We start from the raw sequence: 13,534 nt of genomic DNA, 5'->3' as shown, positions 1-13,534 counted from the left end.
TGTGTTTTTTTAATAAAATGGAGTACTGCTCAGCCATAAAGAATGAGAAACTAGAGTCATTTATAGCTAATGGATGCATATTGAGGCCATACTCTTCAGTGAAATAAATAGGACACACATGTGTAAATACCAAATAGTATCTCTACTGTGAGAAATTGAAAGTGTAAACAAGGATGAAAATGATTAAAATGAATAACTGATAATTTTAAATAGGAAAAGGTTCAAAGCGGTAGGGGTGGCAGAAGGGGAAAGGGAAAGGAAAGAAAGGAAAGGAAAAATTATGAGAAAGAAAAAAAAAATTGAAACAAAGTCTATGTAAATAGGGAAGGGTGGTGGGGGTAAAGGGTGCATAGGTAATGCGGGGAAAAATAAGAACCAAGATACATCATGTTCAGGTACAAACACCCAATGATAAATGTAAATGTATTGTATACCTAAAATGTACCAATTAATATATAAATTTTAAAAAAAACATTCGCCGTAAAATAAACATTTCTCTAAGATGCTTCTTTATGGGTACATTCGTAGTACACTATGATTACATTCATCATGGGTAATTGGTACATGTACATATTTCTCAATTCTTAACTCCCTCCTTTCCCCTCCTTCCCCCTCCCTGCATCTCTTGGAACCATGGTGTGCGTATATTTTAACATGTGTTTGTAGTACATGATGATCGCATGCCTCATAGGGACTTGGTACATGTACAGAGCACTTCACAATCCCCTCCTTTTGTTTTTTGGTTTGGTTTTGTTGTTGTTGTTGTTGTTTTGCTTGTTTGTTCAGACAGGGTCTTTCTATGTGGTTCAGACTTGCTTTGAACTATGTAGACCAGGCTGGTCTCAAATTCACAGCAGTACTCCTGCTTCAACTTCCTGCATGATGGGATTATAGATATGTGCCACTATGTCCAGCCCCTCTTTTATTAATCTATTTCCCCCTCTCCTCCCTCCATTCTTTGGTTCCCTTCCCATATGCCAAAAACCCATCTCACTATTCCGTACTATTCTTTATTTTTCACTTTATATATCAAGGTTCTCATATAAGAGAAACCATGTGATATTTGAGTTGTATGTCTGATTTACCTCACTTAAGATTATGGTTTCAAGATGCATTTATTTTCTTACAAATAACTCAAGTTTATCTTTCTTTATGGCCAGGTAGTACTCTATCATGTATAAATACATTTTCTTTATTCATTTATCTATTGGTGGACATTTAAGTTGAAGATTTAGCTATTACAAATTGTGGTGCTATAAACATGCGTGTGCATGTATCAGTGTAATATGATGTCTTTAATTCTTTCAGGAAAATACTTGGTAGAGGAATAGCTGGGTCAAATGGAATTTCTATTTTTAGTTTTTTGAGGAATCTCCACACTGATTTCCATAGTGGATATACCAGCTCCCACCGGCAGTGAAGAAGTGTTCCTTTTTCCGTGCAGCTTCTCCAGCATGTTATTGGTTGATTTCTTTTACACAGCCATTCTTTCTGGAGTGAGGTGAAATCTCAGTGTTAATTGCATTTCTCAATGGGCAGTAAAGATGAACATTTTTCATGTATTTTTGACCATTTGTACTTCTTCATTTGAAAGTGCCTATTCATTTCCGATGCCCATTTTTCAACTGGGTCTCTTAAGTTTGGGGGGGGGTCTCATTTTTTGAGTTCTTTATATATTCTAAATTCTAATGTGCTTTTTTAAAAAAAAAAAAAAAAAAGTATAAGAAGGGGCTGTGGTTTGAATGTTTGTTGTCCCCAATCCCTTGGTTGAGATTCTCACCCCTAGACAATAGCATTAGGCAGTGTGGCCTCTGAGTGAGGCAGAGCCGCTCCAGAGCCTGTCCACTAAGTAAGGGCACAGCTAGCAGGTGGGAACCAGAGAGCAAGCCTGCACCAACAACCTGCTGGCACACTGCTCTTAAAACTTCCCAGACTCCAGAAATCTGCAAAATAATATTCTGTAACTTATAAGCCACTCAGTTATGGTATTCTGCTGCAGCAGTTTGAATGGACTAAGATAGGACTCAAATTATCACCATGATGTAAAAATTCCTGGATTTCAGCCTGATTCCTGCACACATTTTAAATATAAAGTTGTAATTTGTTTAGATCATTACAAGATGTTGCAAAGAAAAATGCTTATGCAAGGATACATAAATACGTCATAAAAGAGGTAACACACAGGATAAGCATAGTAAAAAGGGAAAGAGGACAATGAAGGTGATGAGAGAGAGGAGGAGGCTGAGAAAGAGAAAGTGCGAAAAGAGAGAAAATGAGCTTTAAATCAATCCAGCAACTAAAAATTTAGATTGAACAACAGGCAGTGACTCATACTAAAATAAGCCTATTTATGGTATATAATTAAATGTAAAATCTCACTACATCTAAAATATAGTATTATTTATACAAATATCTATTAACACCTCTTTTAAAGGAATAAATCTACATACTAAATATGGTTAGATAAAACTTTTTAGTTCACTAGTCTGACCTAAATTTTACTTGTAGCATCAATAAAATTTACCTTATAGCAATAATAATTGCATCCAAGGGTCAACAACTTACCTCCCTGAAATCCGGCAAATCTGATGAAGAAATTAAAACAAGTTATACAGAAGTGGTCTTCTGCATAATTCACTAACGAGGAGCTTTTTTCTTCCAAAATCTTTAAAACAAACCCTAAAATATGGTGGTCAAAGGGCCGGGGATTTAGCTCAGTGGCACCGTACCTGCTTCACAAGCGCAAAGTCCAGAGTTCAATCCCCACTAACCGCCCCCCCCCCAAATGGCAGTCATGGCTAAAGAAAGCTGTTTGGAGCCATAAAGTTCAGGAAGAGAAACTTTCCCTACTATAACTCTCAAAGTTAACATAAGAGGGACCGGGGATTTAGCTCAATGGCCCTGCACCTGCCTCGCAAGCTCAAGGTCCTGAGTTAGATCCCGGCACCTAAAAAAAGGTCAACATAAGATATATTGTAACCCAAGCTACAGAAAGTTACTATGCAGCATGACTTATTTTGTATACTACAGTTCTCAATTCTATATTAATTGTATGTGTGAGAAACTCTCAAAATAATAGAGTATCTCTTAAATTACCCAGTGATTTTAAATCTACCATGAAGAATCTAACTAAAGATGTGGTTACCTTGTGCAAGCAGAAATAACTATTGAGTTCACATAATTCAAGTAACTCCTCAAAACAATCTATAATAGAACAAAGTACAGGTAAGAATATATATGCCAAGCCTACTATCAGCTACAAACCCAAAGACCTGAAGCTAGTCCAGGAAAAAAATCAAGCAAAGATAAAAGCACCTGAATTTCAAAGCTAACTACATACTATAATAGAAAAGTAACAATTTTAAAAAACTAGATTAAATTTTTAGTAAAAATAATTACATACTATATAATTGGAGAACTTTTAGTAACTAAAAACATATTAATCATAATATATTTTAAAAGAAGTGACAAGAAAACCACTGTATACCTGAAAAGATTAAATGGAATCACCTATTAATAGGTCAGTACAAATAAGTAAAATAGTTAAACATAAAATAATTTGTAAATACATTGTTTTCTTAAAGAAAATTTTATAAATTTCCCATAACAATGAATCTTAAAGCTTTTTGTGTTCAAAAATACTCTAAAATGTATTTAAAAGACATAAGTAGAAGTTATTCTAAAAAAAAACAACAAATTGAGGTTTTGAAATATAAGCAAAAATTTGTGGTTTAATTTCAACATAAAATTATTGCAAGATGACTTTAATCCACTTGTTAAGAAAGCATTATAATTATAGTTTCTTTTTATTATACCAAATAATCATTTGACATTAGGTATTTTAGATTACAAATCAGCTCATCTGTTAAATCCAAAAATAAGTCAGCAATGAAAGATAGAAATCTAACTTTTGTTTAATATTTTAAAATAGTTTCTGCATAGTTTTCCTGAACACACATTAACATTCGAATTGTGACCATCATTATACGGTTGAATAAGGGTCTAATCTACGTAAAAAACAAACAAATAAGTGAGCGTGAAAATTCCCAGAAACCACTACTGATACATGTTCATGTACCCTGCCTCCCCCTTCCCACAAACATTTTTTTAAAAAATTTCAGTACTGGGGATCAAAGTCAGGACCTTGTGCTTGCCAGGCAGGCACGGCGCCACTGAGCTGCATCCCAGCCCCCACAAACAATATTTATCAAGCTTACCATTAAACTGCATATTTAGCTTTTCCTTCCAACTTAACACTAGATATAAGAAACTCTAGAAGTCATAAAGACCAAAACATATTTCACCTTCTTGCTAAAATATGTAAAATCCCAGTAAATATTTCCCCAGTGAGTATATGGAAATTTGTTCATTCAAATTGATGGGTTTTGCCCATTAAAAAAGATTTAAATAGCTCTAGTTACAGAAATGTGTTCTCAAAATAACAATTGTATTATATTCTAATCTACTTCAGTTATTTCCATATGGAAACGTCAATAAAATCAGTTTACCACAGTCACAAAACCTATTCAATTAACACTGAAAAATTAGAACTTATCCAGAGTGATTTTAAATGAAAATGTATACTATTTCAAAATAACATGCTCCTCTCTGAAATACTGAGGCAATTAACAGAAAATGTAAATACATTAGTTGAGTTTAAGTTTAATATCTAAAGAATACTCATTCCTTGTTTCTTTATACTATTTTATGAAATAAATAATTCAATCTAAACCATATGATTATCATTATTTTCTTTTGCTACTTACTTCAAACTCTAAAGTTCATGTACAAGATCACAAACTGATGCAGGATGTATCCTAATATTCGTCTACAACTAGCTATCCACATACATTAACAGTAACAGTACTAGGGCCAGGGATTTAGCTCGGTGGTTTTGTCGCCTGCTGCGCAAGTACAAGGACCCGAGTTCGATCCCTGATACCAAAAAAAAAAAAACCAGTTACAGTACTGCTCCAATCAGGCACAATGTCTTTCCATTTTATATATGAGGACTTCTCACCAAGCTCAGCAGCTATATTCTAAATTATGGATAAGAAAAAAATGTATTAAAGGCATATTTTAAAAAAATAAATACAGTATGAAATCTTATTTTTCACTGAGTCAGAGAAGTCTTTGTTTTGTTTTTTTTTTGTTTTTATGGCTATTTGGTTTACTTCCTTCTTCTGAACAAGATTAATAGTAACCCTCATTCTTCTTTAGGAAGTCAAAAGCCCACAACTTAAACTTGATGAAAACTTAATGTGGTATTTTCAGCTAAAACAGGTAAATTAGCACCATAATAATAACTGTACTAGGGCGGGGGATTTAGCTCAGTGGTTTCGCCACCTGCTGCGCAAGCGCAAGGACCTGAGTTCGATCCCTGGTACGAGAAAAACAAAAAAAGTATAATGATGAGCCACTTCCTACCAGATAGCAAAATATATTTGGGCCAGGGATTTAGCTCAGTGGTTCTGTCGCTTGCCTTGCAAGCACAAGGACCCGAGTTCAATCCCTGGTACCAAAAAAAACAAAACAAAGAATAACTGTACTAAATTTTAACACTGTTCATTAAGAGTTCCATTTTCCTGAGTTTCCGTTTGTTCTTTGGCATTGGCTTAGGATATAATCCATTTTTCAGAAGGTATTCCTTGCTGAGACGAATCTGAGCACCATGTTGAAGCTGGAAAGAGCATAATGCTTGAAGAGGACGAAGCAAGGTCTGTTAGGGAAAAAAAAGGACACTAAAGAAGTATTTGTGACAGATCATAATATTTTATATTTTTCCTTCAAAAACAGATTACTGTTTTTTCCATTATTATTGGCTTTTAACTGTAAAAGCAATAGATATCTGAACAATTATATATAATTGTCACTGAATAAATAATATTTTTAAATTCCTAAGTTACCTACCACCAAGGAATTTTAGTAAAAGGATACAAATACTGATTTTCTATATAGGCAATAAAGTCTGAACTAAGTTTTACATTTTATTCAAACAGAATGAAATGCTGTTGTCATTATAATTTAATCTGAAGCAAGCAGACTAAAACGAATAATTATATATAATGATAATAAGCATATCCAATGAGCTAATTAAGTGTTAGTCACAAATTAATGCAATCTTACTAGCACTTGAAAACAAATGATGGCAGCAACTGTCAAGTGGTTTACTACTTCTCTCACACTGGTCTATGGACCACATGCAAGTTAGAGGCCCAAGTCTTAGGGTATTTGAAATCATTCTAACTATATGTGTTTCTGTCTAAATCCAAATACCCATAGAGCCAAGCATGTAACATGTGAACCTAATAAACCTGTAAGCTAACGAAGAATGTTGGAGGGTTTAATACAACTATTGTACACATTCTACCTAAAGTTATTTGAATTTAAAAAAACTATGCCAATTTTTAAAACATATTTTAGGCCTGATTCTCTCCTTGGACTTTAGTCTTGCTCTAAATTTTTTAAGTAATAATAGCAAGAAAGCATGATTGAACAGATTGTTAACAAAACATAAAAGAAAAAAACTGAAAGATTTAACTACAAAAATTTCAATATATCCATGTGAAAATTCATTCTTCCACATATGTAACTGTAAGTAGCAGAAAAAGCTTTAATATATAATGAACTCATAGTTGCTCCTCTACATCCATTATTATTAAAAGAATCCAAATTTCATTCAACTGGAAATCAGTCCAGTTATTAATACTACACTGACTAATGACACAGTCTACTGAAGGCCACCTTCCCTGCCTCTTCCTTTGTGAAACTAGAGTGATGTATCTACTGGGTGGGGCTTCCAAAGGAATGCTTTAAAACCTGACAGATTTAGCAGCACAGGCATTTTGTTCCTTCTTCCTACCTGGAACATGATTATCGGACGTGGGGCAAACAACAAGTGACCATTAGGCAATAAACACAAAAGATAAGGGACAGAAAGACAGAAGGTTTATAATAGCTAAAGCTTGGAAACAGCCCAATTTCCCCATCAACTGGAGACTGGATAAAGAAAATGTGCTTTTTTAAAAAATAAAATGGAGTACTACTACTCAGCCATAAAGAATGAGAAACTAAAGACATTTATAGCTAAATGGATGCACACTGAGGTGATACTATTAAGTGAAATAAATAGGACATATGTGTAACTACCGAATAGTTTCTCTAGTGTGAGAAACTGAAAGTGTAAATAAGGATCAAAAGGTATAATAGATAATGTGAGATAGGAAGGGACGAAGGAGGGGTAGGGGAAAGGAAAGAAGGGAATGGAATTAATATGAGAAAAGGAAAAAAAGGAAACAAAGTCTTCGTAAATAGGGAGGGGTGGAGGTGTTGTTGAAGGGAGGACAGAGGAAGGGAGAAAAAATAAGAACCAGGAGAGATTATGTAAAGGTGCAAATTTCCAATGATGAATGTCATTATACTGTATACCTAAAATGTACCAATAAATTAAAATTCAAAAATAAAAAATAAAAAAAAAGAAAGAAGGAACCCACACTGTCCTTTCCAAGTGCAACTTCAAGCACAGGACAACCCACCTCAGCATGTCTAAATTAGAGGAGGGAAAAAGAAACTCTCATTTGATTTCACTACTGCAGTAATAGCTCTGTTTTCATGCAGTCAAACATTCCTAATCAATATATACCAATAAGAAAAAAGACACATGTCTTTCAAAAACTGTATACAGTATTGTTGTGAAAAGCCCCTTAGGATATTCTTGTAATTTCTTTAAAAAAACAAAAACAAAAAGAGGAAAGGAAAAGGAAAAATGACTATATACCATTTTACAAAGGCAATACAGTGGAGAGACTGGACTGTAAAAGGTTTAATTTAGCTCATGGTTTGGGAAGATTTAGTTCATAGTCAGCTGGTTCCAAGGCAGAAACATTACAGCAGAAAGGCATGATGGAACAAAGGTACTTAGTGGCCAGGGAGCATAGTAGGGAACAGTGCCAGAGAATACCTGGCGAGAGCCCATACATGTTCGATCCCTGGTACAAAAGAAAAAAAAAAAGAAAGAAAGAAAGATTTGGGCTAGGGATTTAGCTCAGGGGCACAGCGCCTGCCTGGCAAGCATGAGGTCCTGAGTTCAATCCCCAGTATCAAAAAAAAAAGAGGAATAGCCCTTTATCATGTTACACCACTTTAAATCTAATCCAGCCTATTTTAATTGATGCTATCTGACTTACTAGGTATATACTTTAAGGTAAATAATATAATCTCTTCTTGCCTAATTTTTTCATCTGTACATTGAAAGTTGAGCATATATTTAATAACAAACGATAATGTTTCTTTCTTTTTTTAATGTTTCTATATAAACAAAAACATCACATCAGAGACAATGTGAAGCTACATGGAAAAAAAGATTGCCTTAGGGAAAAATCCTCTAGTTGTAAAATAAGTTTTCTTCTAAATGGTCATTTGGGAGAAAATCAGTATTTCATAAATCCTTTCATCTATATTTGCAAATGGGGAAGTTTTCAAGGAACCATTACTATCAGCCCTTGATGGTGGGTAGAGCCAAACCACTGGACTATGTGCGGCTCAAAACCTTTTCCACAATTACCTTTGAATGTTTATAAAGTAAAACTTCCTACATCGAGGTCTTATAATGAAAAAGATCCCCAAGCTGAGGGCTCCAAATGTATAAAAAGTCATGGTACATATTACAGTAGATAAATAAAAGTCAACAATGGTTATTTCAAAAATTCTTTTGTTGATCTATATGCAAGAATAAGAGGGGCAAAGGAGGAGAAAAGGTTTAACACAGTGCCTATGTTGTTGACAAATGTGACCCTAACACACATTATCTCAATTCTTTTTTTTTTTTTTTTTGGTGGTAGTAGAGATTGAACCTAGTAGTACTCTACCACTAAGCTACATTTCCAACCCTTTTTATTTTTCATTTTGAGACAAGATCTTGCTACTTTGCCCAGGCTGGCCTTGGGCTTGGGCATGCAATCCTTCTACCTCAGCCTCCCAAGTAGCTGGAATTACAGGTGTGCACTATCACACCCAGCTACTCGATTCCTGAGGCAACTACTTTTTGTATATTTCAGGTAAAAAACAAGCACAAATAGGTTGTGTGAACTTCTCACTGGCAAAGGGTGATGATAACAAGTGATGAAGTTGTAATTCAAAGCTCTTTAAAGTCCATATCATGCTACTTCCAAGGAGCTATGATCTATGATTTTCTATCATGCTAATTCCAGATGATTGAAAAGTTCTCTAGAATAAAGGAAAAGAATGAATCAAAAGACTAACAAAGTTGTTCAATCCCAAGCCTACAGAATGAAGCCATGAAAATTGACTGCTCTCCTCTGCTACTCTAGAATCTTATTAGAATGCTCCCAATAAAAGGTTATTGAGAGGAAATGTATATTATACCTTTCCTCCCTAAGAAGGGAAGACAACACCTATGTTTAGAGGAGACAGTAATTGTGTTCCACATAGAAACATGCTAATTTTTTTTACTGAAATTATGTTGAATAGGCTGAAAAATAATTTTTATTATAAACTGATAAGCAACTTTTGCCATCTATAATAATAAGCAACTTGAGAAAGACAATTTGATGCTTTCTTCTGACACTCTTCTAACACTCCTTGCTCTTGAGAGCTTTTTATTTTCTTTAGGATTAATATCTTGATAACTACTCCAGTTATTTTGAACTGACCTTTACCATAGTTGAAATTTCTATCATGGCTTAGGCAAAGCCTTACAGAAGTAACCATAATGTATAATGAGAGAGAGAAGGAAGGCAGGAAAGAGTACTTTGTTCATGTGTATTGTGGTGTGTGTGTGTGTGTGTGTGTGTGCGTGCGTGTGTGTTTGTGCCTTGTGTGTTCTGTAGTACATATTTTGGAGGGGAAGTCATAAATTTCATTTAGTTATGTTTGTTATGTTCTAACTTTTCTTCCTCAGTTGTAGTTATTAAAATATTTTATTTAAAACTCAACATTTTATTTAACTATTGTCCAACTGCTATAAATGCAAAATTTCTTATATGCACCAAAAGATCATTAATGAGCTCACTGAAATATTACCCTTTGCTGACGATTACTAATTATATATGCAACCATCAGACATCCATGGAAAGTAAATAGAAAAATGATCATAGGCTATGACCTTTTCATATTCTGTAGGTGTTTCTCTTTTTGAAAAGTATCTTTTTATACACTACACAAGTTTAATAAGTTAAACAACACTAGTATAGCTCTTCAAATAAAGGAATGAATGCAAAAGAAGTTGCTATACTATGTTCTCTTAATTTAAAAGCCAAACACAAGAGAATGTAAACTACTAAAAAAAAAGAAATAAAAAATACTAAAAAAATATATAACCAAAAAACTATTTAGTGTCATGCTATTTAAATGCAATTTAGCATATTACAAATGCTGTTTGCACAGCTTACTATGAATATTTAAATAATGCAATCTGGAATGCTAAGCAAACACAGAAAAACACCAGAGGGAGAAAGAGGGTTATAAAGTACATAAATTTCTATCAGATACATTCTACTGGTCACTTGAGGTACACATTTAACAAGATAAGCATGTCTAAATTTTCCAAATGAAATCTAACCAAACTCCTACTTGAAAAAAACTATGATCTTCCACATACCTCCTGTATGGAATTGTTTTTCTCTAAGATGGAAAGAGCAACAGCTGCACACTCCAGTGTAGAAAGGCACCTATTAGTTGGTTGCATCCGAATTACATACTGACTGGAAATATTAGTTTTTAACTGCACCTGAAATAAAAAACAAAATAGCATAATGTAATTTTTGTCCTAAATGTAAATTTTTAATGTATTTTAAATATTACTTTCCTGGCCATCCCACACTCCTAGGGCAGAGAAGCTGAGCCGGTCCCAGCACCCAGAAGGAAGCTCCCCTGCTGCCATCCCAAGCTCCTAGGGCAGAAAAGGTGAGCCGGTCCCAGCACCCAGAAGGAAGCTCCCCCGCTGCCATCCCAAGTTCCTAGGGCAAAGAAGGTAAGCCACGTGGGTGCCAGAAGCACCCCCCAACCCCGTGGAAATGAGAAGACATGTAAACAAGCCTCAAAAACAGACTTCCGGATCATCTACAGCAACCCCAAAGGGAAATGAGATGGAACAATCTGATACTCAACTACCTGGACTCTGAACTGGCAACAAAAGAGGGGAAAATGAAATTAGGAATAATTACTCAGATAACAGCAAACATTGTGCTCATGGTGCAAGACATGATTAATAAATATAGAGAGGACACAGATAAAAAAATAGAGGATCTGAGGAACATGATGGAATCCCAATATAGGAAACAAATGGAATCCATAAAACAGATGCAAACAGATTTCCAGAAGGTTAAAAACTCCATCAAAAGTCTGCGCAGCAGAATGAACCAATGTGAGGATAGAATTTCAGATATAGAAGAAAAGATTGCAATTACTGAGGAGGAAAAGAAAAATTGCTTTAAAATTGTAAGGGAACACGAGAAATCAATACAGCAGCTGCTAGATGATGCGAAGAAGAATAACATAAGACTGATCAGAGTCAATGAAGAAACAGGAGAGAGTGCAGATGACATAAAAAAACTGTTCACAGAAGTGATGGCAGAAAACTTCACAAGGAGGGGAAAAGAATGTGACATACAGATAAGTGAGGCATATAATAGTTAGGATTCCAGAAATCCAACAGAAGAACAAAATTCTACAAGCAGTGAGAGAAAAGAAACAAATCACATACAAAGGAAAACCCATCAGAATCACAGCAGACTTCTCAATGCAAACCCTCAAGGCAAGAAGAGCTTGGAGTGATGTATTTCAATCCCTAAAGGAAAACAGCCTCCAACCCAGATTGATGTACCCTACAAAACTATCTTTCAAAACTGATGGAGAAATAAGATACTCTCATGATAAACAGCACCTCAGGAACTTCATGAATACCAAACCAGCACTCCAAAAAATTTTAGACAATACCCTAGGAAAAGACAATGAGGATCACAACCCCAGGAAACCCAGCAGAATGAATCCTTTGGGCATGACAAATTAAACGCAAAGGGGGAGAATCCACAACAACAAAAAAAGTCATGACAAGGCTTTTAAAACTTTTAACTTCATCTCATAATGAGTGTATAATTCAATCTTGCTATTGTACTGATTAGTATTTTTCTGATTCTAGAGTTGCACACCTTTCCTTATTCTGTACTGGCTATTCATCATCTTCTTATGTCTACATTTTAACTGGGTTGTCTATTATGAGACGTAAGAGTTCTTTATATATTCTGGTCATAGGTTGTATGCATTGTAAATATGGTCTGTTTAAGGAGTACTTTTCATGTTAATGATGTCATTTAAAGTTCTAAATTTTGAAGGAATCTCATTTATCAATTTTTCTCTTTTATACATCATGTCTTTTGTATACTAGGTAGTTATTGCCTACCATAAATTCATAAACATTTTCCCTTATAATTTCTTCTTGAAGTTTTATACTTTTAGGCTTTCTTATTTAGGTTCATAGATCCCTTCAACTTATTTGTATGTATGGAAATAAAGGGTTGAGGTTAATTTTTTAATATACGGATACCAGGTGTTCTAGTGCCGTTTGCTGAAAACACTATCTCTTCCTCGGCTCTTGAGTTTATATTCTATAAAATACTAATGTTAAATAATCTTTCAAAACTCAGTGGACCATATATGTGTGGTTCTATTACTAGAGTTTCTGTTTTATTCCAATGATCTATATGTCTTTCCTTACACCAACACTGCCTTGATTACTGTAGCTTTAGAAGAAGTCTTAAAATTGGGTACTAAACATCTTCCAACACTGTTATTTTTTGTTTGTTTGTTTTAACTTTTCTAGGTCCTTTGTACTCCTACATAACTTTTACATTTCAATATCCAATTCTTCATTTAAGGCAAGTATACACAGACCGGAATTTTTATATATACCTTGTGTTTTCTAATCCTAGTAAATTCAAATACAAGTTCTAGGGGCTCCTAGAGATTTCTTAGTATTTTCTCTGTTGATGATCATTTCATCTACATATAAAGATTTTGCTTCAACCTTGCCAATCCTATCCTAATTGTGTCATTTTATTGCCAGACTATTTTGGTGGGGCCTAGGTTTCAAAGTTTAATGGACAGATAAAAAGTAAGCATATCCGCCCTTGCTCCCCACCTTAAGGAGAAAGCATTGTATCGTATCCATTCATATAAGGCATTCTTGCTGGAAGTATGGAGTACATGTCTTTAATCTGTTGAGAAGGTTCTGTTCTACTTCTAGTCTCCTGATAGCTTTTACCATGAACAGCTGTGGAATTTAGTCTGATACTTTTTCTCCAACTAGTGACAGGATCATATGGCTTTCTCCTTTCCTCTGTTAGAATGATGACTTTTGAGGGTGGATCTTCCAATGCTGAACGAATACTGCCATCCCTATAACAAAACCACTTTCTACATACTGCCAGATCTGACTATTACTTTGTTTTGTTAAACAAATTTCTACCTATGTTCATACTTTTTTCTTCTATTATCTTTATCCAGTTTTAGGATTAGC

General features: G+C 34.5%; 1 protein-coding gene across 3 annotated transcripts in view; it reads right to left on the bottom strand.

Annotated features, from left to right (window-relative positions):
* Positions 1-3,713: 3,713 nt before the first annotated feature.
* Dtwd2 (DTW motif tRNA-uridine aminocarboxypropyltransferase 2) overlaps positions 3,714-13,534 on the bottom strand; it is a 90,891-nt gene continuing 81,070 nt past the window's right edge. For 2 of the 3 annotated variants that reach the window (XR_015444715.1, XM_087194681.1), the window contains exon 7: positions 10,619-10,747. Coding sequence is in view for 1 of the 3 variants with exons in the window: in XM_004836162.4 (XP_004836219.1) it covers positions 5,549-5,719; positions 10,619-10,747 (300 nt within the window). In the remaining 2 variants the exon portion in view is untranslated. Of the gene's footprint in view, positions 5,720-10,618; positions 10,748-13,534 lie in introns of those variants that run through there. The other variant, XM_004836162.4, reaches the window with a different exon arrangement.

The sequence above is a fragment of the Heterocephalus glaber genome, unplaced genomic scaffold (genome assembly GCF_053883595.1).
Source record: "Heterocephalus glaber isolate CG9 unplaced genomic scaffold, H.glaber_assembly_v1.0 deba00001606, whole genome shotgun sequence".
NCBI classification, from domain to species: domain Eukaryota; kingdom Metazoa; phylum Chordata; class Mammalia; order Rodentia; family Bathyergidae; genus Heterocephalus; species Heterocephalus glaber.
Note: the sequence above shows the minus strand (reverse complement) of the source record. Positions and strands in the feature narration are given on the sequence as shown.